The 24,507-nt window shown below is 61.0% G+C and overlaps 1 protein-coding gene across 1 annotated transcript; it reads right to left on the bottom strand.

The window, feature by feature from the left end:
* Positions 1 to 392: 392 nt before the first annotated feature.
* EVPL (envoplakin) lies at positions 393 to 18,230 on the bottom strand. The gene is made up of 22 exons (XM_036268692.1): positions 18,066 to 18,230; positions 15,123 to 15,222; positions 14,635 to 14,789; positions 14,412 to 14,538; positions 13,538 to 13,663; positions 13,313 to 13,351; positions 13,039 to 13,200; positions 12,840 to 12,947; positions 12,583 to 12,678; positions 10,327 to 10,452; positions 9,748 to 9,894; positions 9,418 to 9,572; positions 9,163 to 9,260; positions 8,686 to 8,858; positions 6,798 to 6,976; positions 6,571 to 6,709; positions 6,254 to 6,447; positions 5,793 to 5,943; positions 5,095 to 5,178; positions 4,871 to 4,981; positions 4,686 to 4,778; positions 393 to 4,058 (listed from the first exon to the last, which is right to left on the bottom strand). Exons 1-22 carry the CDS (start codon positions 18,161 to 18,163, stop codon positions 618 to 620), a joined length of 6,102 nt encoding a protein of 2,033 aa, XP_036124585.1. The 5' UTR covers positions 18,164 to 18,230; the 3' UTR covers positions 393 to 617.
* Between the last annotated feature and the right edge of the window lie 6,277 nt (positions 18,231 to 24,507).

The following is a 24,507-nucleotide window of genomic DNA, read 5'->3' as shown; positions in this document are numbered from 1 at the left end:
GAAGAGTTGCGTTCCAGTGAAGAGTCCCAAGTTTAACAGGAAGCAGGGTGAGGGAGAGGGGGGACATTTTCAGGGTCCCCTGTGTGTGTGGCTGTTCGAAGTAGTTGTCACCTAGGATACGCTTACATGTGTTTGCCTCTGAATTTAAGAACAGGAAATAAAAGTGATGCACCCCGAGTGTTCCCATGTTTCTCTGCGGGGGCACACAAGGGACTCACCTGTCCACGACCTCCTTCTGTGGCCTGCAGCATACCCTCCCGGGGTCACTTGTTTCCTACGAGGACCAGTGGGCACAGTCACTCCCCTCCGGGCGGGGCTCGAGCAGTGCTGTCCCCGTGGTCACGCCCGACCAGTCCACTCTGCACGCCCAGATGTGAACAGAGGCTGGGAGAATTCTTTTATTGAAGTACTGGGTGTGGAGGGACAGATCTGCAAACCTCTGGGTCTGGGGATGGGCTGGGCACCGAAGTTAGGGGCGGGAGCCCAACACCGTGAATGCTGAGTAACAGAACAGGGATCAGACAGAGGGAAGACCCACCCCCCAATCAGGTTGCTCTGGGCTGAGGGGTACATGCATCTTACCCTCCCCCTCTCGTGCCCTCCCATGACTTTGCCCCTCAGCGCAGCACATGCTGTACGGTGGGGGAGGCCGAGCGGAAGCAGCGGTACCCCTCCAGCACAGCCGGGAGGAGCAGCAGGCCGCTCAGGGGGTCTTTCCGGCAGCGCCCCATGGCCTCCTTGTAGCTCAGCCGCTCCTTGGAGACGGGGTCTGTCAGATCCTTCTCGTAGCTGGACTCGTCCTGCAGGAGCTGGGCCAGCTCCTCACTGATCACTCCAGAGAGCACGGCCTGCGGGACGGGGATGCGGCCTGTCCTCTTGGGGTCGATGAGCCCCCCGGTCAAGTGCTGCACCAGCAGGTGGGGGAACACACTCTCTCGGGGCATCCAGCCCTTCTGGATGGCCTCGCCCACTGACAGCCTCTTCTTGGTGACAGGGTCCTCGATGCCGGTGAAGGCCTTCTGGGCGTTGAGCAGCCTCTGAGTGGAGGTGTTCTCAATCAGCCCCCTCTCCAGGGCCTTGTGCACGGAGTAGCGCTCCCGAGTGAGGAGGTCCACGATGCCCCCTGTGGCCGCCTGGGCCTCCAGCAGCTTCTGCCCAGTGATGGGGTCCAGCATGTTCTTGGCCATGGCCGTCTTGATGGTGCACTTGTTGTCTGTGGTGGTGTCGTAGATGCCGGCAATGGGGAAGCTGTCATCGCCCAGCCCGAGAGAGAAGCCAGGAGAGAAGACACTGGCACTCTGGTGGGCTGGGGAGGTGACTGGGGACTTGGAGATGATGGAGCCGATGGAGAGTGAGGAGCAGGGCTTGGTCTCCCCTGCCACAAGCAGGGCGAACTCGGAGATGGGGAGGCGGCCGTCCTTGTAGAGGTGGTACTCCTCCTTGGAGATGCGCCGGCAGTGCAGGGCGGCCTCGATGGAGTACTGCTTCCCACTCTTCCGATCCAGGAGCACCGACTCCTCCCCACAGGGGCCTGAGGTGGTGACCTCTTCCCAGTCACACTCGAGCTCCTGCAGTTGGAGGTACTGGCCTCGATCGATGATGCCCCTCTTGTAGGCCTCATACGGGGACATGTCGTCCCCGGTCTCAGGTTCCAAGATGGAGATCTTGGTGGAAAGGTTGGTCTCTCGCTTCTGGGTCTCCTGGTTGAGCTCCTCCCGGCTCACCTTGCTGTGGAGGTCCCGGAGGGTCCTGTCCTTCTCGTAGATCTGGTCCTTCTCCTGGAGGATGGCCGCCTTGAGCTGCGAGAGCTCCTGGCCCTGGTGGGCAGCCCTCTGCCGCTCGCTCTCTGTCTTCTGGCTGAGCAGCTTCGACTCCTCCTGCAGCTGCAGCACCTTCTGCTGCTTCTGCCGCTCCAGCTCCCTTAGCTCCTGCTGCAGCTGCCTGCACTCCTGGCTCCCCTGGTTCCGAGCCTTCTGCAGCTCGGCCTCCTCCCGGGCCCAGGTCCTGCTCAGTGCTTCTGCCCTGTCGATCCGTTCCCGGAGGCGCTGCACCTCCTCCTCCCGGCCCTTCCGGCCCGCGCGCTCCCTGTTGAGCATCTCCCACACCCGGGACCGCTCACCCTCCAGCACCCGGTCCTTCTCCACCCTGATCACTTCCTTGTAGATGGTCTTCTCTTGAGATTTGGTTTTCTGGAGGACATCAATCTGGACCTGCAGGTTCTTGCACTCCCGATGCAGCTCTGTCACCTGGGTCTTCTCCTGGTCCAGGTCCTGCTGCAGGGCTTCAGTGGACTTCTCCAGATCCGGGTCCTTCTCCAGCTTGACCACCTCCTCCATGATGATCTTCTCCTGCACCGCAGGAGGCCGCTTCTCGAGCTCCTGGATCCGCAAGGTCAGCTGGCGCAGCTCCTTCTCCACGGCCAGCTTCTTGTCACGGTCCTCCTGGAAGCTGAGCAGGCCCTCCTTCTCCTCCACACCGGCCAGCAGCTGCTGCACCTCCCGCTCCAGCTGCCGCCGCCGGCCCACCTCCTCATCCAGGCTCCGGCTCAGCCGGCTGTGGTCCTCGTGGAGCTTTGGGTCCTTCTGGGTGACCACCACCTCCTGCATCACCACTTTCTCCTCAGGCCGCCTCCTCTCCAGCAGCAGGTACTTGTTCTGCAGCTCGTAGACCACGTCCTCGGTGGCCCGCCGCTTCTGCACCGCCTCCCGTACCTCCTGGCGGAGCCGCTCGGCCTCCTTCTCCAGGACCGGGTCCTTCTGGTGCCGCACCACCTCCTTGCTCACCGTCTTGGTCTCCACCTTGGACCGCTCCCGCTTCCACTCGTCGCGCTCTCCTTGCAGTCGGATGCGCTGCTCCTGGGCACGGCCGCTGGTGTTGACCAGCTCGTTGAGCTGAGCCTTCAGGCGGTCGATTTCCCGCAGCACCTCGGGGCTCCTCTCGTGTCTGACCACCTCCTGCATCACCTCCTTGTACTCCACCAGGGGCTTCTGGGCCCGCAGGACGGCCAGGTCGGGCAGCAGCCTCTCCACCTCCTTCTCCACACCGCTCCTCTTGCTGGCTGTCGCCTGCAGCTCGGCCCTGAGCCGCGCGATCTCCCGCTCCGTCTCTGGATCCACCTGGAAGATCTCGCGGACGTGCTCCTGGAGCTCCACTTTGGGCTTCTGCTTCTCCGCCGCGCTGTACTTGCCCTGCAGCTCCTTCAGCTCCTTGGCCAGCACGGCGTTCTTACTCTTCTCCCCCTCGAGGAGGCTCCGCAGCCTGGACGCCTCCTTGACAGCACCGGGGTCCTGCTCCACCTTCTTCGCCTCCTTCACGATCACCTTGGGCTGCACGGTGCTGATTGCCTGCTCCAGGTCCGCGATGCGAGCCTGCAGCTTGGCCACGGCCCCCTCCGCCCTCTTCCTCTGCGCAGCGTCCTCCTGCACCTGCTGCCTCAGGGCCCGGGCTGCCTTGACCATTTCCAGGTCCTTCTCCACCTTGACCACTTCTTTCACCACAACCTTCTCCTTCACGTTCGCCTCCTTCTGCTCAAGGGCCAGCAGCTCCTTCTTCAGCTGCTCCAGCCGGGCTGAGACGGCAGTGTTCTCCTTCCGGAGGTGCTGGATCTCCCTGCTGAGCTGGGCTGCCTGGCTGTCCAGACCGGGGTCCTTCTCTATCTGGGTGACCTCCTTGGTCAGCAGGTGCGGCTGCTTGGCCTTCCTCTTGCTTTCCAGCTGCACGACCTTCTGGGCCGCCACCTCCAGGTCCGCCTGCAGGCCAGCCCGCTTGATGCCCTCGTCCTTCACCTGGGACTTCACCCTGGACAGCTTGCTCTCCAGCTGGGGGTCCCGGTAAAACTCCACCACTTCCTTCTCCTCCAGCCTCTCCAAGGGCCGCTGGGTCCTCAGCTGCAGCAGTCGGTCCCTCTGCTCCTCCAGCTCACGCTGCACCTGGGCCACCCGTTTCCTCTCCTCCTCCAGCTGGGACTTGAGGGCCTCAGATTCCCTTCCTGCGCGGGCTGGGCTCTCAGACCCCTGCTGTGCACCATGGGCCACCTGGGTGTCCTCACTGAGCTCCTTCTGCAGAGAGAGAGGAAGAAGGGGAAGTACTGTGGAGGGATCAGAGACCCCGCCCTACTTCCTGAGACATCCTTCCCGGGGCCTCCGGGAGGTAGAGCTGAAGCCCTGAGATGCTTGGCTGCAGGATTCTGAGAAGCCATTGATCCCACGTTAGGGTGCAAGGCAGGGTGCAGGCCAGGTGCACACTGAACATGCAAACAGGGCAGGTGTTCCTTCCAACCCCTCGTCTCTCCCTCCATCCGGGCTCCCAGAAGTGGGCACACCCCTCTGGGGGATGCTGGAGGAGTACTCTGGGTAGGAAAAGCTGGTAAGTCCCTCGGCCAGTCACCAAGAGTCATGGAGAGGAGCCCAAGGTGGCCTCTTACCCACTGCTGGGTCCTAAGGCTGAAGACTTTGTGGGGGCTTTCTCCTGTCCCCACAAAGAGACTGCCCAGAGGCTAAACTCTGAGCCCCTGAGTGACATCTCCAGGAGCTTACTCTGAGGTGGAGCCTCAGAGCTGCTGGGGAGAGACCTGGGGAGGCAGAACCTTGGGACTGCAGGTAGCGGGTGAGGGGAAGGGAACCGGTCGGGTCAACAACTAGGCCAGGCCACCTCGCGCAGGAACGAGGCGGGCGTCCTCCCCGTACCTTCTCCAGCATCTTTCTGGCGAACTCCAGCTGGTGCAGCTGCTCTTGGTGCACAGCTACAGCCTCAGTGTAGGCGCCTGTCAGCTGCTTCTCCTGCAGCGGCCAAAGGGAGGGCAGGGGAGGACGGGTCAGCTCCCCCTCTGAGGCTCAGTTCAGAGCTGGTGCCCTGCTGGGTCCTGCCTCACCTGGGTCTGGATGCTCTCCTGCAGGGGAGCCACTCGGGTTCTCTTGGGGGCTGACCCTGCCCGGGTGGGCTCCAGGGAGCAGCAGTAGGTGTCTGCCTGCAGCTCATAGTCCTGAGCAGGGAGGAAAGGACAACAGGCTGGTGGTCAGTGAGGGACGTGGGGGGGGGGACCAGGGAGAGGGAGTGGGGGGGGTAAAGAGGAGCAACTGGCGTAAAACTGCTCACCTGGAGAGCCTCCTGCAGGTCCTGGGAGAGGCGGGATGCCACGGCCCTGTCCCTCTCCCGGCCCTGGATCTCCCGCAGCAGCCTCTGCTCAGGAACAGGTGAGGGTCGAGGGGTCAGGAGCACCACTCACAGGACTCTCCTCCAGCCAGGTGCCTCCGGGCCACAGGCGGGGGCAGGAAGGGTTCCCTGGGAAACTGCCTTTTCCCTCTGGACCCACGCAGCCTTGGCTGGGGACATTTCACCCCTCCCTGTCTATTCCTCAGGCCTCAGATGTCGGTTCCCTCCAGACCGCTGGCCCTGACCCCCACACGTGTCCTGCCGTGGGCTCCCATAGTTAATCAGCCTCGTGACCTGTGACACATGGGCCTCCCACCAGCCTGAGCTGCCCCAGAGCCAGGCTGTGCCCAGCCCCAGCTCACTGGGCTCACTGCAGTGCGGAGCAGGGCAAGCATGAGGGAGAGGGTGCAGGAGGAGCTGCACCACCAGGAGCACAGAGCCTCTGCTCACTTGAGGCCAGACAGCAATGGGCGGGCCGTCTCCTGGGGCAAAGGGGAGCATTTTGGGTGTGGGGGCCTTTGTGGTCGAAGCTACAAGGTCTTTTAGGGCACTGGCCACTAGAGGGCCACAGGCGCACAGGCAGCGCCCCTGTAGGAGAGGCCTGCCCTGCCCCCAGGTCCGCTGCAGCCCCAGCCCCTCACCTTTTGCGCCTGCAGCTTGTAGGCAATCTGGCTGGGCCCGTCGCTGGGCCGCACCTGGTTGTGGGGCAGGTGCTCCAGCCAGGAGCTCAGGTTGTCCCTGCAGTTCTTAAACTGCTGGTAGGTGAGGTTGGCATCCTGCAAGGTCTTCTCCCTGCGAGGATGAGGCCCAGAGCAGAGGTGAGAGCTGCCCTCTGGGGACAGGTCAGGAGGCCTGAGTGACCACCATGCTGATACCCTAACTCTGGCCCTGTGCTAGAACTGGGCATTCATAGATTAACCCGGGAGTCTCTGCCAGGTACCACCCTGGGGTGGGGTGGAGCTGCTGCTATTATCCCATTTTCCAGGTGAGGAAATTGAGCCTCAGAGAGGTGAAGTCACCAGCCCAGGATCACACAGCTTGTCAGCAGCAGCTGCTGTGCATTGTGGGGCACGCCTCGAGCCCTGATGGCCCAGCCACTCACCGCAGGTCTAGCTGGTCCCCTACGGCGTGGTAGCGGTCAGTGAGGGCCCGCACCTGGCGCTGCTGGCGTGGCAAGTCTTGGCAGAACTCGTGGAAATTGTTCTGCAGCGCGCTGCACGCGTGCTCGGCGGCCTTCAGCTCGCGGTGCAGCCCCAGCACACAGGCCTGTTGCCCCAGCAGCTCCCTCCGCAGGTGCTGGGGGGGAAGGGACACAGCGAGGGACCCTCACGGTTACACGAGGTGCCACGTCTCCCCCACCTACCCAAAGGATTGTTCAGGCCGTGACCCCTCCTGCCGGGAGGCTGCCGGGCCCCTCACCTGCAGCTCGCTGGCCCTCTCCTGCAGGGTGCCTGGGCCGGCAGGGATGGGGGCCTCCTGTGCCAGCGCAGACTCGAAGCCTTGGATGACCCTGTCCGCCTCCTGGATCTGCCGCTCCAGACCCAGGGCAGCCTTGGCTCTGCCAGGGAGGCCGAGGGTCAGTCACCCGTTGGTCACACCCCTCCTGCCCCGCCAGCGTCCCCTCGCCCTGTGCCCAGAGCACTCACTTCTCCCCGTAGAGGTTGCAGAGAACCTGCACATCACTGTACTTGTTCTTGAGGTTGTTGAGGGCCACGGGCAGGTGCAGGGCGGCAGGGCCCACTGGCCGCGCTGACAGCAACGCCTCACACTCCCGCTGGGCTGCCTCCTTTTCTGCTCCCAGGCTCTGCAGCTGCTGGGCTGTGCCCTGGGGTGGGGCGGGGTCAGGGGTCTGTGTTCTGGGCAGGTGGGTTTCACCCAGCCCTCCTGCCAGGTCCGCCTAACGCACAAGCCTGAGAGTGTGGTAGGTATGTGCTCGGGCCCAGGCTAGAGATCTGGGCGCAGTCGGCCCTGCTACTCCCCATGTGGATGACCTTGGGCAGGTGAACCTCTGACCCTCAGTCTCTTCATCTACAGAATGACTGACAGGTGGATGAAATGAGACTGTGTATGTCCGGAGCTCAGCAGGACCAGGCACACAGCTGCCCACTATGGTCTTCATGTCGCTATTCTGTTTACAAACCTTCAGTCCCCACCCCATTGCCGAAGGCCAGGCAGCAAAGCCCTTACTCTGTATGCTTGGAGTTTTTGTTCATTCTTTAAAAAAAAAAAATTGTTTCTATTGATTTTTTTAGAGAGAGGAAGAGAGAGAAAGACAGAAACATCGATGTCAGAGAGAAACATGGATTGCTGCCTCCTGCACGCCCCTCACTGGGGATCCAGCCTGCAACCCGGCATGTGCCCTGACTGGGAATCGAACCAGAACCTCTCAGTGCATGGGACAGTGCTCAACCCACTGAGCCACACTGGCTGGGCTATTTTGTTCATTCTTTTTTTTATCCTCACCAGAGGACATTTTTGCATTCGTCTTCAGAAAGAGTGGGAGGGAGAGAGGTGGGAAGAGAGAGAGAGAAACATCAATGTGAGAGAGACACATTGACTGGTCGCCACCCACATGACCCCAACTGAGGCCAGGGACAAACTGCAACCGAAGTACGTGCCTTTAGCGGGAACCGAACCTGGGACGCTCTGGTCCGCGGGCTGACGCTCTAACCGCTGAGGCAAACCGGCCAGGGCTGTTTTTGTTCCTTCTTTCACCCGTTTCTCATTCATTCGTTCCAGAGGTCATAGGTGCCAACACGGTACCATACCCACCCTGCCCTATTCCGTTTGGAGGCCCACCAGGCTTCCTGTGGACCCCCAACACCACATGGTGAGGCTGTGACTTCAAAACCCAAGGACCTGTTGCGGGGCTGACTGGGCCCAAGAAGGCCCGCAGGTCCCAGGGTGGTGTAACCAGTGCCGTAAGGCGGGGTGCAGAGGCCCAGACCCCTGTCGGGCTCCGCACCCCCGGGGTCAGCAGAGGCGTTCGTTGGGACTGATCAGGCACCGAGCCTCTGGTCACTCCTGCTTCCTCCCGGACGCACAGGAGCACCTGCGAGATGCCCTGCTAACCGCCGGCACGCTCCCCTGCACCTCACCGCAGCCCTTTCCCACGGAGCCCCCCTGCCCCGGCCTCCGCGCCGCCCAAACGCCGCCTCCCACGGCGCACCGCGCACTGAGCCACAAGTGGCACAGCAGCACGGACGTGATTCCAGGGTTAGAAAACCAAACCCAGACCGAGCATCTGAGCAGAAGGCCGCCTCTGGTTTGGGGGGCCGTGACCCAGCCACCGGCCCCACGCCAGCCCGGTGAGAAGGGACCTTCCTCTGCTGGCAGCGGGTGAGGAGCCGAGGCCGGGGCGGTCACGTGACCTGCTCGAGGCCTCAGAGCTGGCCGGGGAGGCGCCGGGCAGGACCTGGTCTGCGTGACTCCTTCATCAGCCTCGGTCCCGGGGCTGCTCCCACGCTCGCCTGTCTCAGTTCGTGCAGCCCCAGGGCAGGGCCACGTCTTACCCAGCGGCCCTCGCTCACCCACCTTGTGGCTTTGGATTCGGCCCTCCAGGTCCTTCAGTGGTGCCGAATGGCTCAGCGGGGCCCGGGCCCAGGCCAGCACCTGCTTCTCTATCTGCCCCAGGTCCCCATCCAGCCGGGTCATCTGTGTCAGGAGCTTCTGGGCCTGTGGGTCAGCTGTGGCTGAGCCAGTCGGAGCTGGGGGCATAGAGTGCCTGTGAGGGTCCACGCCTACTCTGCTCTGCTCATCTGCCCGAGGGACCCCTCCCTGAGTGCCCACAGAGGGTCCTGTGTGGGGTAGGGCGGGAAGGGGATGGGCAGGGCCTAACTGAGGGAGAGGCAGCCCCAGGGACTTGCCAGCCTGGGGGATGGAGTCCCCAGAGCAGACATCCCTCACCGAGGGCCACCCTCGCCTATTGTAGGCCCCCAGGAGCAGCCAAAGTGGGTGTCCACATCCTCTATCCCAGCAACCCCGACCCCGGCCCCAGCCAGCCCTTGGTACCCTGCTGGCCAGGCCGTACGGGTTCTGCAACGCTGGCCTTCAGGCGGCTCTGGACCGTGGCCAGCTTCTGCTTCAGGGCCTGCAGCTCGGAGGCCAGCCTGGATGGAGGACAGAGCGATGTCCCTTCTCCCTCTATCCCGCGCAGCCCACGCACACACCAGTCCAGGCGAAGGCCAGACAGTGGCCTCAAACCCCACAGGGCCAGTGTGGGCCCACAGTCTGCCCCTGACCCTGAGTATCCCCAGGCAGACCCACTTGGAGGCCCTGGTTACGGCGGCAGGGTCTGGAGCTGGGATGCAGAAGCAGGCGGCCGGGGCACGCTTGGTCTCCCCGCTTGGGCCCTGCACGACCCAGGTGTGTGGGTCAGTGTTGTCCATCAGCATGTACCGCTCACCCCGCAACAGCTGCACCTGGGGGCAGGTGGGGAGGGGCTCATGTAGGCTCAGGGGCAGGGCCAGAGAAGGGATCAAGGCCAAGATAAGGTAAGGCTGGTGACTGGGACAGGTGGGGGAACAGGAGTTGGGGCAGGGGTGTTGATGGGAATGGGTAGGATGGGCAGGGGTGGGGCGGGGGCTGAGCCAGTACTTCTCCCGCGTCCCAGTCACAAATGCTGTCCACGGGCACAGGCTGCTGGGGCCGGTTCCTGCGCTGTGGCAGAGGGACCACCTCCCGGCTCCGCCGCTGCAGGTCCCCAATGGTCTTCTCAGCCACAGCCAGCTTCTTCTCCTCTGCCTACGGGGTCCCAGGCAGTGGGGGTTCAGGCCAGGCCTGCCCCCTACCCACCTCCCCAAGAAAGCCAGGGATCTGGCCTTCATGAATATGGTCTCTAGGTCAGCAAAGTAAAAGGAGCCCCTCCCTGGGGGCCCAGGACCCCGGGTTCTGCTGGCTGGCGCGGGTAGGGCTACCCGGAAGCATCCAGGCCTTGAGGGGGGTTGATGAGCCTCAGAACAATCCTGGAGGCCGTCACATTACAGATATGGAAGCTGAGGTCCCTGGAGGGTAAGAGCTGGCTGGTAGCAGACCAGCCCCCTCCTTAGAGTGACCCCCTCCTCCTGCCGCCCCAGGCCAGGGCTCAGGCAGGACGAGGTACCTGGGAGGGATGAGGCCCAGACACACAGACAGGTCCCATTCCCAGGAGTTGGGGGCGGGGCGGGGCTGTCTCACCTCCAGCTGTCGTAGCAGCTCTGTGTGAGTGCCAGGGGGCCCCCCAGGGGCAGGGCCATACTGAGTATCCAGGCTGGAGTTGAGCTTCGCCAGGGTCTGGCTGACAGAGTCCGCGTCTTCCTGGAACTGAGGTCAGTGGGTGGTCAAGCAGAGCCCAGGGCACCCCACTGCCCAACCCAGCAACCAGCTAAATGCAGTCCAGCTGAACTCAAACTGCCACTGTCCCCACAGTGGCCACCGGACTGCCTACAGGGCAGTGGGGCCTTCTTAGCTGGAGTGCTCTGCAAAGGGGCGTGTTTAGTTCACTGAACTTAATATCCTCTAGTGTTGTAAACACTTGGGCTTTGTCCTTCTGTATGGGAGAGGGTGCTGCCTCTGCGCCTCCCTCTGTGCCTGCAGTTGTCCTGCTGGGACCCGGGCTGGGTACCCAGGGGGAGAAGCTGGGGCTAGGCTTTAATTTTTTTTTTGATTGATTTGAGAGAGAAACATCAATGTGTTATTCCACGTATTTATACATTCATTGGTGGTTTCTTGTATGTGCCCTGACTGGGGATTGAAACCGCAACCTTGGTATAGTGTATCAGGAAGATGCCCTAACAACCTGCACTACCCGGCCAGGGCCTGGGGATGTGCTTTATTTTTAAAAATTGGTTTTTATTGTTTTTTTAGAGAGAGAGGAAGGGGAGAGAAACATCGATGTCAGAAAGGAGCATGGATCAGCTGCCTCCTGCACGCCCCCTACTGGGGATGGAGCCTGCAACCCGGGCATGTACCCTGACCAGGAATGGAACCAGACCTCTCAGTCCATGGGATGACGCTCAATCCACTGAACCACACTGGCCGGGCTGGGGATGTGCTTTAAAGAAACATCCCACAGCCCAGCTGATGTGGTTCAGTGGTTGAGCATTGACCCATGCACCAAGAGGTCGCCAGTTCAATTCCCAGTGAGGGCACATGCCCAGGTTGTGGGCCCAATCCCCAGTGGGGTCATGCAGGAGGCGGCCAATCCATGTTCTCTCTCATCGATGTTTCTATCTCTCTCTCTAAACATCAATAAAGAAAAAATAAATATAAAAAATAAAGAAACATCCCACAGCTGGATGATATTACAGAATTCTTGGCGATGGGCACAGTATGGTATTGTGGTTATACAAAAAAAGAAAAAAGAAGAGCCCTGGCTGGTTTGACTCAGTGGTTAGAGCGTCAGCCCGCGGACCAAAGAGTTGCGGGTTCGATTCCAGCCAAGGGCACGTACCTCGGTTGTGGTTTGTCCCCGGCCCTGGTCAGGTCGTGTGGGTGGCAACCAGTCGATGTGGCTCTATCGCATCAATGTTTCTCTCTGTCTCATTCCCCCTCCCTCCCTCCCTCCCACTCTATATAATGATAAATGGAAAAATATCCTCAGGTGAGGAATAAAAAAATTTAAAAAAAAAAAGGAAGAATAAAACTCCTTGGCTTTTGTTTCTCTTAAAGTATATGAAACATTTTGGGTGAAAATTACCAAAAAGAGTTCCTGCTGAATATTACATCAATGTTTCTTAACACTTTTTATTATTGTCCTTTCTAAAGAGGTATTTTAATTTTTTTTCTTTATTGATTTTTAGAGAGAAAGGGAGAGAGAGATAGAAACATCAACGTGAGAGAACATGGATTGGCCGCCTCCTGCATGCCCCCCACTGGGGATCGGGCCCACAGCCTGGGCATGTGCCTGACCGGGAATCGAACTGGTGACCTCTCAGGGCATGAGTTGGCGCTCAACCACTGAGCCACACCGGCCAGGCCAAGGAGGTATTTCAGACACAGTATTCATTTCGCCACCATCTCCATGACATTTCCCCACACAGAGACGTGGTCCGTCCTTCCTGTGTGTACATCTATGCCTTATGCATAAAAAGAGCAACACTTTTTTATTCATAAGAACCAAATTCACGCTCTCTCCCGGTTGAGAATGTAGATATGACTTTATTTTCCCTCTGGGACCTAGTCTCAGACACACCACTGTCATTTTCATGAGGTGCCTTGTCGCCCACAATGTGAGTGTGTCCTATTTTGTCCTCCAGGCACCTCTGCGCTTCAGCTGGAGCCCTAGTACCCACCCACTCGTCGCCCCGCCCCCAGGCTCGCCCTGCCCCTTCCCGCCCCGCCCCCAGGCTCGCCCCGCCCTTCCCCGCCCCGCCCACGGGCCCACCCCGCCCACGGGCCCGCCCCGCCCACGGGCTCGCCCCGCCCACGGGCTCGCCCCGCCCACGGGCTCACCCGGCGGTAGTCCTCCACGTGCTGCAGCTGGCTCTCCTGGCAGATACACAGGTTCAGGAAGTTCTGCCACTCCATCTTCAGGGCCTCCTGGTGGACCTGGAGACAGCAGCACGGAGCCCCAGACCCTGGTCAGTCCACCGCCACCGCCCACTCTGCTGGCCCCAACCTGGGCCATGTCTCCCTCTCCGTCTCCCCAGCCTCCCTGGGAAGCCCTCTACTGAGGGAGCAGGGGACCCCGCGCCCCTGGGCCTCGGCACCTGGATGGGCCCCACGGCCGGGTGCCCGAGCTCCATCATGCGCTCCCCATCGTCCTCCAGCTGGTTCACGCACTGCTCCTGGCTGAGCAGCTCACGCTGCTTGAAGTGCTGGGGGAGTCGGAGAGCAGGCGGTGAGGATGGGGACGGTGAGGATGGGGACGCCCTTGCTCCCCCACCCACCCCGCTCTCCCCCGCTGACCTCATACTCCCGCCGCACGCCCACGGGGTCCGCCATGAGGTCGCTCCAGTCCTGCTGCAGGATGCGGTGTTGCTGCTGGGCCAGGGCACTCAGCTGGCGCGTGCAGCCCTGCAGGTGCGTGTACAGGCTGCCCAGGCTCTGCCCGCGCCAGGAGGCAGCCTTCTGTGCTCGGGGAGAGAAGGGGCGGCATCCAGAAACACTGGCCCAGTCGAGGGCGCCGGCAGCCAGGCCCGCCTGCTCCCAGCCCACCAGCCTGGCCCTGCCGCCTGCTCACCAGTAGGTCCCGGTATTGGCTGCGGATGGAGTTCGAGTCCTGCCTCAACCAAGGGGGAAAACAGGCCCAGTGAGAAGCGGGGGTGGGGGGAGATCACACCCCTTGCCCGGGGCCAACTGGGACCCCCTTCTCCTGCCCCCACCCCAGGGGCCAGCAGGCCTAGCTCAGGCTCTGAGGGGACAAGGGGGGGCTGGGCTGGGATGCGCATGCGGGAGGCTCACCCACCGGCCCCACAAGGCTCCGCAGCTGCTGCCCGTAGGTGTCGATCTCCTTCTGCAGGATGTTGTGCTCAGCCACCTGCTGCTCCAGCTCTGCCATGCCCGGCCCGTAGTGCCCCTCGCGGACCAGCTTCTGCAGAAGGGCAGCCACTCAGCTCCACCTCGGGGCCTGCCCTCCCTGCACCCCCATCAGCAGGGTGGAGCTGGTCCTTTAGGCAGAGGGTGGACAACCCAGAATATCCTGGGTCAATAGCTTGCAGCTCACCCTCGGGGACATGCCATTCTCCAGGGGCCCCGGCTGAGGCCTTGGCATCACCATGACTGCAGTCCCTGACTCCCACTGGTCCCCATGGTTTGGGTCTCAGCCTCTGAGACATCTCGCGCTCTGCCCTGCCTCCCTTCAGTCCCATCTCAGCGGGAGTCTGAGCATGCCCTGCTCTGCCCTGCCCACGGCTTCCCCACTGTCCCTGCATTGTCATCATGACACCCCTTCTGTTGCAGCAGCAAAGCACAATTCCTCACTCAGGATGAGGGTTCAGGGTGCCCGTGACCTGGTTCTGCCTGTCTGCCCAGAAAGCCCCACTTCCTATCACACCCAGGCTTCCTCTGGCGGGAGCCTCTGTTCCTTCTTTCTGGAGTGTCCTCTCCTCATCACTTCACCCCACCCAGCCACGCTTTTCCACCTCTCTGAGGCCTCGGAGCCTCCTCTTGCAGGAAGCCTTCCCTGACTGTACTTCTCTGTGCTCTCTCCCTTTCGGACTCCTAACCACCTCCAGTCCAAGCACACTGTCCGGCCCCTGGTGACACAGTACTGCTCCGATGACTGCTGGGTGTGACTTCCAGCTCCTTGAGGAGTCTCCAGCACTGGGAATGCCCCTGACCTGTTTCTGCTCCAGCACCCGTGCCCAGTCCACTCTGGGCCCCATGTTGGGGGGCAGCACCATCTTCTCGTACAGGGCGCGGTACTCGGCACACTCCTGGGTCACCCGCTCGTGCAGCTGCTTGATGCTGCCAAGGAGACAGCCAGCAGGTCAGGGCTGGATCAGGGGCTCCCCTGGCATCCTGCCTCCTGCATCCTTGAGCCCAAGCCCCACCCCCACTCACTCCTTCTCTATCTCCTCGGCCTGTGGGTGCTTTAGCCGCCGGGCCTTATCCACATCCAGAAAGAGGTCCTTCAGCAAAACCTCGGCCTCCTTCAGGTTGCGGCCTGCCTCCTGCCGGTGCTGCAGGGCCTGGCTCTGCTCACTGTGCAGCCGGTCCTGCGGGCGGGGACAGCATCCTTACTGCCCACCACTGCCCCGAGCCCCACCCTGAGGAACCCTGGCCGCACTGGCCAACATTGGGCCCACACGGACAGAGGGACGGGCCCTGGGCAAGCTCAAGGACACGGGGTAGGCCTGGGCCCCCGAGCGCCCTGGACACCCCAAGTTAGAAGTCCAGCAGAGAAGTGCTGAGCCCTCTTTCCCACTGCATGTGGGGAGTGGCCCGGGAAGGACAAAGGTCCTCTGTCCCATCTTCACATGGCCAGGGAGAGACAGTGGGCCTCCCATGCTCCCATGTCCTGCTCTGTGCCCCCAGCCCCCGGGCCTCACCTGCTGCAGCCTCTTCTGGGTCTCCAAGATGTCCCTCTCTACCTGGTCAGCGTTGGCCTGCATGCGGGAGATGAGCACGGCCAGCTCCTGGGTGGCAACTCTATGGGGTGGTGGGACAGAGGGCAGCACTGTTGGCAAAGGTCCCCCTGTTCCCTTTGGGCAGAGGTCTACCCACCCAAATGAGGTTCCCTGCTTCCCTGGCCCTGTCCCGCCTTACAGCCAGGCTCCCTGCCCTGGAAGGAAGAATCTAAGACTTGGGGGTGGCGGGGGTTAGTCTGGTCTCCCTACAGAAGCCTGAGATACTCTGGGGGCTGGGGGGCGCTGTCCTCAATTAGGATCAGAAGGTGAGGGTCCCAGGTGTGTGTGGCACTGTGGGGAAGGCTGACCTCACTGTCCTGGCAGTGAGCTCCCAGCCCTGCCCAGCTCCCTGCCTGGCGGGCGGGCTGCAGCCCAGCGAGTGAATCACCAGCTCAGCCCTTGACACCTGCAACAGTCTAGCTGGGCCTTGGGGAGGGGCAGTCGGGCTGGCTGGGGCTGGGGAACAGCAACATGTCCCCACCCAAACTTCCTCCCACCCCAGCCCTGTCTCCCCGACTGCCCCAGGCTTTGCCTATGCCCAGGCTCCGTCCAGAAGAGCCACACAGCACTGGGGCATGGTGGGGGCCAAGAGATTTCCAGGGCATCTCAACATTTTCAAGATTTAGGGGTTCCCAGCCCAAACTGGGACCTGACTTGTTCTAGGTCACACAGCCAGGAGCAGACTATGAGCCTTCACAGGGCCTCCAGGGTTCTTTTCCGTGCATCACCCAGACGCCGCGGCGGCACCTGCCGTGGGCTTGAGCTCACTCTCGGGGGCCAGGGCTCAAGCAGAACTCCTCAAAGGAAGAGTGGTCCAAGCCTCAGGGCCGGCACCCTGCCAGGCCAGTCTTGGGGAAGGGAAGCCTTCACAGAGCTGGGCTTTGATCCCCGGGCAGAGGGGTGGTGCAGCAAAGATCCAGTCTGAACTTCTCCATCACTATTGCTGTGTAGCTTTGGGCGAATTACTTAACCTCTCTGTGCCTGAGGTTCCCCAGAGTGGGGCTTTAATAATATCTGCCTAGGGAAGGAGGGGGTCAATGGAGGAAAAACGGGAGAACACTTGTAATACTTTCAACAATAAAGATAAGCCCTTGCCGGTTTAGCTCAGTGGTTAGAGCGTGGACCAGAGAGATCCGGGTTCAGTTCCCACTAAGGGCATGTACCTTGGTTGCAGTTGGTCCCCGGCCCTGGTTGGGTCGTGCGGGTGGCAGCCACTTGATGTGTCCTTTTCACGTTGATGTTTCTCTCTCTCTCCCCCTCCTCCTCCCTCCTCCTCTCTCTCCCTCCCACTCTATCTGAACAAAAAATGGAAAAATGTCCTCGGGTGAGGATGAAAAATAATAATAATAATAATATGTGCCTTGCCATGTTACTATGTTAGAACTAATCCCTCTGAAACATCCGGTTTAGAGCCTGTGCCTTTGGCACCCAGGAAGTGCTAGTTTTTTTGTTTTTTCATCCTCACCCAAGGACATTTTTGCATTTATCTTCAGATAGAGAGGAGGGAGAGAGAGAGAAACATCAATGTGAGAGAGACACATCAACTGGTTGCCACCCACAAGACCCCTTGGGGCCAGGGACGAACCTCAACTGAGGTACGTGCCCTTAGCGGGAACCGGGATTTTCGGGTCCGCGGGTCAGGGCTCTAACCGCTGAGCCAACTGGCCAGGGCGGAAGTAGTTTTCATTCCAGTAGGATGTACCTGCCGCGAGGGCAGGGACCTGTCGGTTCTGTTTGCGGGCATCCCCAGTGCTCGGAATAGTCTCAGCACACAGTTCAGCGCAGAGGGAACGAGGAGTCCTCTTCGGGGGCTGCAGCCAGAGGACAGGGCCATGCGGACAGAGGCCCGGCCAGGAAGCACTGCCCAGGAGGCCGCCTAGGCCGGGGAGCGGTGGGTCCCGAGCCCTGGGCACCCAGTCCTCAGGCCCAGCCTCCCGGAGGGCCCGCTCCCGCCAGGAGGAGCGCACTCCACCCTGGGCAGGGCCCAGGAGCCCCAGGGAGGACAGGTCACTCCACCGAGTCTCAAGTGCTGCCTTTCCCATCTGCCCAGAAACCCAGCCTCCGTGTTGCCGCCCTTCGCCCTGATCTCTATCGGGATAATAGGCTTTTTGTCTCCATTCTCATTTCCATACCCGGGACCCCGGTGAGCTGCCACCCCCACCCTGCAGAGGGGGCTGCTGGCCAGGGAGCAGGAAGAATGCCGGCCAAGCCTGCCTGCACAGCTTGGGGCTCTGGGAGCCTGGCTGGGCCCTGCAGAGAGCTGGGTGAACCAAGGGAGACCGAGGAGGTCTGGGGCCTGCAGGCCCTTCCCCCTTCCCCACAGCAACCCCTCCACACACCCACACGGTGAAGGAATCACCCCAACTCTATGTAAAACTCTCAAGGCCTGAGAGCCTCGTGGGGAAAGCGGCACCCCACCTCCCAGCTCCGGGCTTCTCTGGCCTCAGGCCTTCTGCCCACCCTGTGCCCAGATCCCAAGGGTGGGCCCAGCCTGAGCAGAGCCTTGAGGGCAGAGCCAGGAACGAGCCAGGCACTGCAGTCCCCGCCTCCCTGCACACAAGGCAGCTGCTCAGGCCTCTGTCCAGCTCCGGCAGAGCAGCCTCCACTCCCGGCCAGCATCTCCCACCCACCCCCACCCCAGCCAGGGAATGCAGGAGCCCCAGGCCATCCCTAGTCTCTGGCCGGGGCTGGAGCTCAGCCTGGGACAGGAAGAGAGTCTACCCCCCGGGAACTTTGGCACTTTGGCCTCCGGACACCACATACCAGCACTGGGCTGGTCCTGAGTCCCTGGGCTGCACCTCCAGGTGGCAGGAGCACCCGGGTCTGGCACCACCCCACCCAGCCCCAGCCCCCGGCTCCACTCACCGGCTGTGCTTGCTGGGGGAGCCCATGGGAGAGCCCTTGGCTGGGGAGCCCTTGGGGGACCCCTTCCCCTGGGAGCCTTTGCTCAGCCCCTTGAACATGGTGGTGAAGGCAGGTGCTGGCTCAGGCTGGGCTCAGCGGGTGGCGGCGTGTGTCCTCACTGGTGGCTCGGCTGGGCTCTGGCAAGGCGGGGCAGCTGGGCACTGGGAGCAAAGGCAGTTTCTGGGAGGCCCCTCTCTGCAGGTGAGGCCTGGCAGCTGCGCATGCACCGGCACTCGCCCACACTCACCCCTCCTGCACAACCAGTTTGGGAGGAAAGGGCAGAGCCCAGAGGGCGGGGCGCCTGAGCCTGCCCAACTCCCAGAGAAGGTTTGGACTTGCCACACCCACAGGCCCAGAGGCAGCGAGCAGCGATCACACCCAGCTGGGCACAGGAGGGACAGACTCCAGACAGACAGACGCAGGCACACGCAGGCTAGGGGACAGAGACCCTGCCTCAGAGCTCAGCTTGGGTGAATAAACACCTCCGGCCACACAGAGGCAGGGATATCAGGTGTGCCCCCCCCCCCCCCCGCCACGGCTATCGCCCACCCCTGGGGTGGGCAGGAGGGTGCCTCTCACCACCAGAGCACCCAGGTCTCTGCTTTGTGTTCTGCTGACATGATGGGGAAGCCAGGCGCGTTCACCCCCGACAACTGGCACAGGGTACATTTTCAAAGTGGGCACCACCCAGCTGGCTCCTGGGCGCTCTACCCAGCAGGCTCGCTGCCCGACTCCCTGACTGGCTTAGCATCATCCCACCTGTCTGTGACTCCAGGGCCAGATGCAGTAGGACGTGCATGACCAGGGTCCTCAGAAGGGTCTCAGACCAGCTCCAGAGGGACAAGGACCCCACCAGTGTTAGTCCCCATGTGCTGGGCACCCACTGTGCTCGGATTTTCCTTCCTCTCCCACTCCGTTCCCTGGCAGTGGCCGCTAGTGGCTCTCCTGAAGTCAGACTTCGTGGCCGACGGCGGGGCCAGCTTACTGGCCTCTCCCTCACACCGAGTGCCAGAAAGGCCATCCTGGGAGCTGCCTTCTGCAGTGGCCCCAGGGTCTTCAAGGACAAGGGTCCCCCATTTCCAGGTGCTCATGTCACTGGCCCAGCTCAAGAAGCCCCTTCTATCGTTTCGATGGAAGGAGGGTGGGAGGGGAGCAGGAAGAGGATGCAGGCGCACTGGCTTGGAATGCTGGGACATCCTGGGAGGCCTCGCTGCGGGCAGGGCCCATCGGAAAGGAGAGAAGGGTCCCAGCAGGCTCGGGAGACCCAGGGCAGGGGCCTGGCACTGCCACATGCGCAGGGAGACAGAGGCCTGAATCCCTTTTGGAGGCATCTCATGGATGAACCACTGAGTTTAGCTCTGGAGAGGGACCAGGGCTGCAGGCGTGGGGTGGGAGGGCGGCAGGCAGCCTGGACGGCACAAGTAGCGGAGGGAAGCAGAGTGGTCTCCACCGGAAGTTCCGCCCCCACTGGCTGCGGTGGCCTGAGGTGCAAGGTGGGCCCAGAGGCCACTCGGCCTCCGCCCAGCCTCCTTGTTCCTGGGTGACGATGTCTTCTGACCACGTGCCACACGCCTGCAATCAAGTGTCCTCAGAAAGGGGCCATATGTTTACATGATTGCAGGGTCCAGGAGCCAAGCCTAACTGCAGCCTCTCATCCCAGACCAGTCAGCACAATTCCTTATCTCTGAGATTGGGCACCGCCCAGGCCAGGGGAGCCCGGGCTGGAGAGGAGCCCTCAGCCCTGCCTCCCCGAGGGAAGGGGCTCCAGGCCCCTTCCTTAGAGGTGGGGGCCATTCGAGGAGAGGCCTGGGGGTGGGGGCTGATGTGCAGACTCCAGCCCCGGGGGTGGGGAGCCCTCGGAGCTGAGCAGGGGAGAGGGCTGCGGCCCGCGGGTGGAGGGCAGGTGGTGGGAGACAGCCAGGCTGCGATCTGGGACATCTGATCGTTGCCTCCGGTCTGCAGAACCCTCCTGGAAATAAATGAGTGCCACAGGGCCCTCACACGCCCCAGAGATTAGCGCTAACTGATTCACCGCCAGAAAAGCAAGATCGAATTCCTGGCGTGACTGTCTGATGCCCCAGTGAATCAGGGCTCAGCTCCTGGATAAGGGCCAGCACGGTGGGCAGGACAGCCGGTCTGAGGAGGCCCCCGCTCACCAGGGACGCCCCCACTCAGGTGGCATGTCCTGGCTCCCAAGGGACAGGGAAAAAAAGACAGAGGGTTTTAAATATGTCGGGAAAGAGCTGCTCACTCAGAAGGCAGGGTGGGCCCGCGCTGTCCCACGCAGCAGCCATGAGCCCTGGGCGGCTCTTGAGTGCCCGAGATGTGCCAGTGCAAACAGACGGGCTGTGCGAGTCTCGGGCCAAATTTCAAGTACTTAATATGAAAAGACGATGTAACGTATCGCATTAATGTTTTATATCCATTATATGTCAAAATGATATTTTGGATATATTAAGTTAAATGAAATATTTTTTAAAATTAACATTTTTTACTTTTTTCAAGTGGCTATTAGGAAATTTAAAAGGCCAGCCTGGCCGGTGTGGCTCAGTGGTTGAGCGTCGACCCTGCACCAAGAGGTCACCAGTTCGATTCCCGGTCAGGGCACATGCCCAGGTTGTGGGTCAGATCCCCAGTGGGGGCATGCAGGAGGAGGCCCAATCAATGCTCTCTCTCTCGTTGATGTTTCTATCTCTCTCTCCCTCTCCCTTCTTCTCTCTCTAAAATCAATAAAGAAAAATAAAAATATTTTTTATCCTCACCTGAGGACATTTTTGCATTTATCTTCAGATAGAGTGGGAGGGAGAGGGGGAGGAAGAGAGAAACATCAACGTGAGAGAGACACATTGACTAGTTAACTGCCACCTACACGACCCCAACCAGGGCCGGGGACAAACTGCAACCGAGGTACGTGCCCTTAGTGGGAACTGAACCCAAGACTCTCTGGTCCACAGGCCGATGCTGAGCCAAACTGGCCAGGGCTAAAGAAAAATATTTTTTAAAAAGAAAATGTAAAATGACAGATGTGGCCTGCATTGGTGCCTCGCATCATAGTTCTGCCGGAGAGTTCTCACCCAGAAGCTGGGCCGGGGCTCCACCCCTCAGCCCTCCTAGGCCTCGCCCGCGACACGTCTCCAGTTTGGAACCGGGCAGGAAGCCCAAGACCTGGCTGCTTGTCCTCCCCAAGCCTTCCCCTCGCCTGGCGCTGGCTTTCTGTGTGGACTGAGAGGTCTGAGGTCACTGGATCCCAAGTCTCCCCCCAGCACTGCACCAGCGATGACTTTAAGTGGCAGCTTACTCCCGACCCCGGGGCTTCCAGCGGGCTATGTGGGCTGCTGACAGCTCATGAGGTCTGAGGCTGGAGCAGGGGCCGGTCAGAGTGGACGCAGCAGAGCGTCTCACTCCGGGCTGCCGTGCACGCATGCACCGGTGCAGCTAGGCAACAGGGTGGACAGTGTCCCAGGGCTTACCCTACCCACTCTGTCCTCCAGCTCCTGGGGCTCCTGCAGGAAAGGGTGCTCTTCTTCCTGATGAAGCAGATGGTGCAATTGCCTCCTGTGCCCTGGGAGTCATGCTCTGCCAGGCTCCCGCGTGCTCCTGATCGGGACAAGCTTTGCCATCTCAGGAAATTGCTCTCTGTTTGTACAAAAGCTCTGTCACCAGACCCTTGGAGCCAGGCTGGCTAATAACCTCTTGCCTTGCCCTCCTTGGCTTGCTGAGGAGCGGAGGTTCCTCCACCAGCTGGGACGAGAGGCCAGGGGCTGGTGTGAGGAGCTAGATGAACCTCCTTCTGGCTGCAGGTGCCTGGGGGAAGGAGTCCCAGGAGTCCACAGGGCAGTCTGGTGGGGGCTCTGTATTGGCTGCGAGTCTGCCCAGCAAGTATGATAAAAAGAAGTGCTGAGCTCTGGCTGGTTTGGCCCAACAGTTAGAGCATTGGCCCGCGGACCAATGAATTGCGGGTTGGATTCCAGTCAAGGGCACGTACCTCGGTTGCATTCGTCCCTGGCCCTGGCTGGGTCGTGCAGGAGGCAGCCAGTCGATGTGGCTCTGCCCCGTCAATGTTTCTGTCTCTCTCTCTCTCACTCTCTATAATAAATAGAAAAATATCCTCAGGTGAGGAATAAAAAAAAAAGTGTTGAGCCCAGCCGGTGTGGCTCAGTGCACTGAGCACAGTCCCATGGACTGAGAGGTCTCAGTTCGGTTCCCGGTCAGGGCACATGCCCGGGTTGTGGGCTCGACCCCCAGTGGGGGGCATGCAGGAGGCAGCGATCGGTGTATATCTCTCATCAATATTTCTATCTCTCTCCCTTTCTCTCACTCTAAAAAGTCAATAAAAACATATTTAACAAAAAAAATCAGTGTCGAAGTTTGGCCTGGAGAGGAGCAGGTGACCAAGGCTTGCTAACTAGGGCGGAACAGGAGAAAAAGGCACTGGCTCTCTTGGGACTTCTGCAGGAGGCGTCTAGAGGAAGCCACACACACACACACACACACTGCCTGTGTTGAGAAAGCGAGGTTCCCTATACCAGATGGCCAGACAGACAGCACGGACCTCAGGAGTCCTCAAGTCCCAAGTCAGGCCAGGAGGGCAAGGTCAAGACTGCCTGAGTACCTGTCCCCCCCAGGAATGCTTCCCTGTCCCCAGCCGCGGGCAACCGTGATGGCCCCAGGGCTGGTACGGCCACCTCCCCGGGCCACCGCAGCAGTCTGTGGCACGAGCCACCCCTGAATTCCCATCCACTCTGTCAGCAACGGCTGGGCCTCCAGGTCTCCCACGTTGCCCAAGGGCTCTGGGCCGCCCAGCCACCTTGAATGGCGAGGTCTGGGGACCTGCGGCCCTGCCATGAAGAAGTTCAGGTCTGATGGAGGCGGCTGGCTAACCGTGACCCTCGAAGGCCAACGGCACGGCAGGCAGCGGGAGAGCTACGCTGGGTCTATGAAGAGCAGCGGTTAAGGCGCGCTGAGCCCGTTCACTGGTCTGAGGAAGAAAAAGGTTTATAAAATGAACACGCAAAAGAAAAAAGAATAGCGGTCTCCATAGACTAACTCATAACCAGCCTTTACTGCCAGGAAATTGGAACGCACACCAGGGCAGCCTGCCGCCCCCATGGCATGGCTTACACCGGGGAGGATCCGGCTTCCGAGGGGCCTGCACAGGGCGAGGCCGAAGTGAACGGAAGGGTCTCCTCACCTCTCGGCTGCACTGGCCCCACCAGCTCAGGGCACAGCAGCCCACACTTGCTGGACCCTGGGCGGGCTGTCCTGGCACCTCCTTGCTGAAGGGCTGCAGCGAGGGAGAGAGAGACTTCTAGATTCAGTCCTCGGTGTCAGGGTGTCCTCCCTCAGGCCCGGGCCAGAGCCATGGGTGCGGGCGCATGGGTGCGGGCAGCCGTGGAGGAAGAAATGCACCTTTGTCAAGTGCCTCCTAGGTACTAGGCTCTCTGCACATGGTCTCTCTCAGTAGGTTAGAGAAACAGAGGTGCCGGCCTTACAGGGGATGACCCCATGGGCCAGACAGAGCTCACTAAGGGGGCCAGCTTCCAGGGACCCGGTTACCTGCGTGTCAGCTGCCCCCTGCCAGAGGTCCTGGGGAAAGTTCAGCCTCACAGAAAGGACGTGGTTCTCCTCCAGGTGGGGAGGGGTCATTCACAGACTGCACGAGGACACAGCTGCAGTTCATGGAGGTGAACAAAGCCATCCGCTAAACACGGGAGCGGAGAAGCGAGGCCCCCTTCTGCCGCTACGGAAATCGCCACGGCGGCCTCGGCAGGCAGGGCCCGCCTGCTGGGCTCCTTGCAGGTCTCTCCTGGAGCTGTAGGGTCACAATCCTGCCCCCCAGCAAAAGCGAACACACACACCCAGGTCCTTACTCACAGTCCCGTAACGGCGGGGAGAGGCCAGATGAAAGGTCCCCACAAGAATTCCACCAGTACTTTGCATTTGAGGCATTTTTTTAATGTGCACCAGCTGCTAACTCAGCCCACACTTGTGGTGCTGCTACTGTGCCAGCGGTGCCGGTTCCGTGGACCCCCTGCAGATCGGGGCTATGTCCCACCCCCACCCCCCGCACCGCACGGCGCCTTAACATCCGACACAACAGGCTGGAGTCTTCCAGCTGGTGTTGTCAGGAAGCAAGCAGCTTCCAATTAATCTTCGCTTCGGAACATCGATAAATTTTACAGCTAAATCTGGTTTCCATCTCCTCTGTAGCAACGAGTGTCTTCAAAACAAAAAATGAGAACACATATTTTTGCTATCTTTGGCCATCTTCCTAGACCCCTGAAGGTTCCAAGCTTCCCAAGGCCCAGACAGCAACGTGCTGTTCAGGGTTCTGTGCTGTTAGCTCCGGTGCGAGTGCGTGAGAACGGGCTCTGCGGGGAGGCGGTGACCACCAGAGCGCAGC

The sequence above is a fragment of the Molossus molossus genome, unplaced genomic scaffold (assembly GCF_014108415.1).
Source record: "Molossus molossus isolate mMolMol1 unplaced genomic scaffold, mMolMol1.p scaffold_m16_p_19, whole genome shotgun sequence".
In the NCBI taxonomy this organism is placed as follows: domain Eukaryota; kingdom Metazoa; phylum Chordata; class Mammalia; order Chiroptera; family Molossidae; genus Molossus; species Molossus molossus.
Note: the sequence above shows the minus strand (reverse complement) of the source record. Positions and strands in the feature narration are given on the sequence as shown.

What these genes read in the sequence shown, in the direction of transcription:
- EVPL (XM_036268692.1), bottom strand. Translation starts at nt 18,163, where the DNA reads ATGTTCAAGGGGCTGAGCAAAGGCTCCCAGGGGAAGGGGTCCCCCAAG. An exon ending in ACGTGGAGGACTACCGCCGG is followed by an intron (nt 10,453 to 12,582) that starts GTGAGCCCGTGG and finishes CACTGACCTCAG; the next exon opens with TTCCAGGAAGACGCGGACTC. An exon ending in GCCGAATCCAAAGCCACAAG is followed by an intron (nt 6,977 to 8,685) that starts GTGGGTGAGCGA and finishes GCCCCACCCCAG; the next exon opens with GGCACAGCCCAGCAGCTGCA.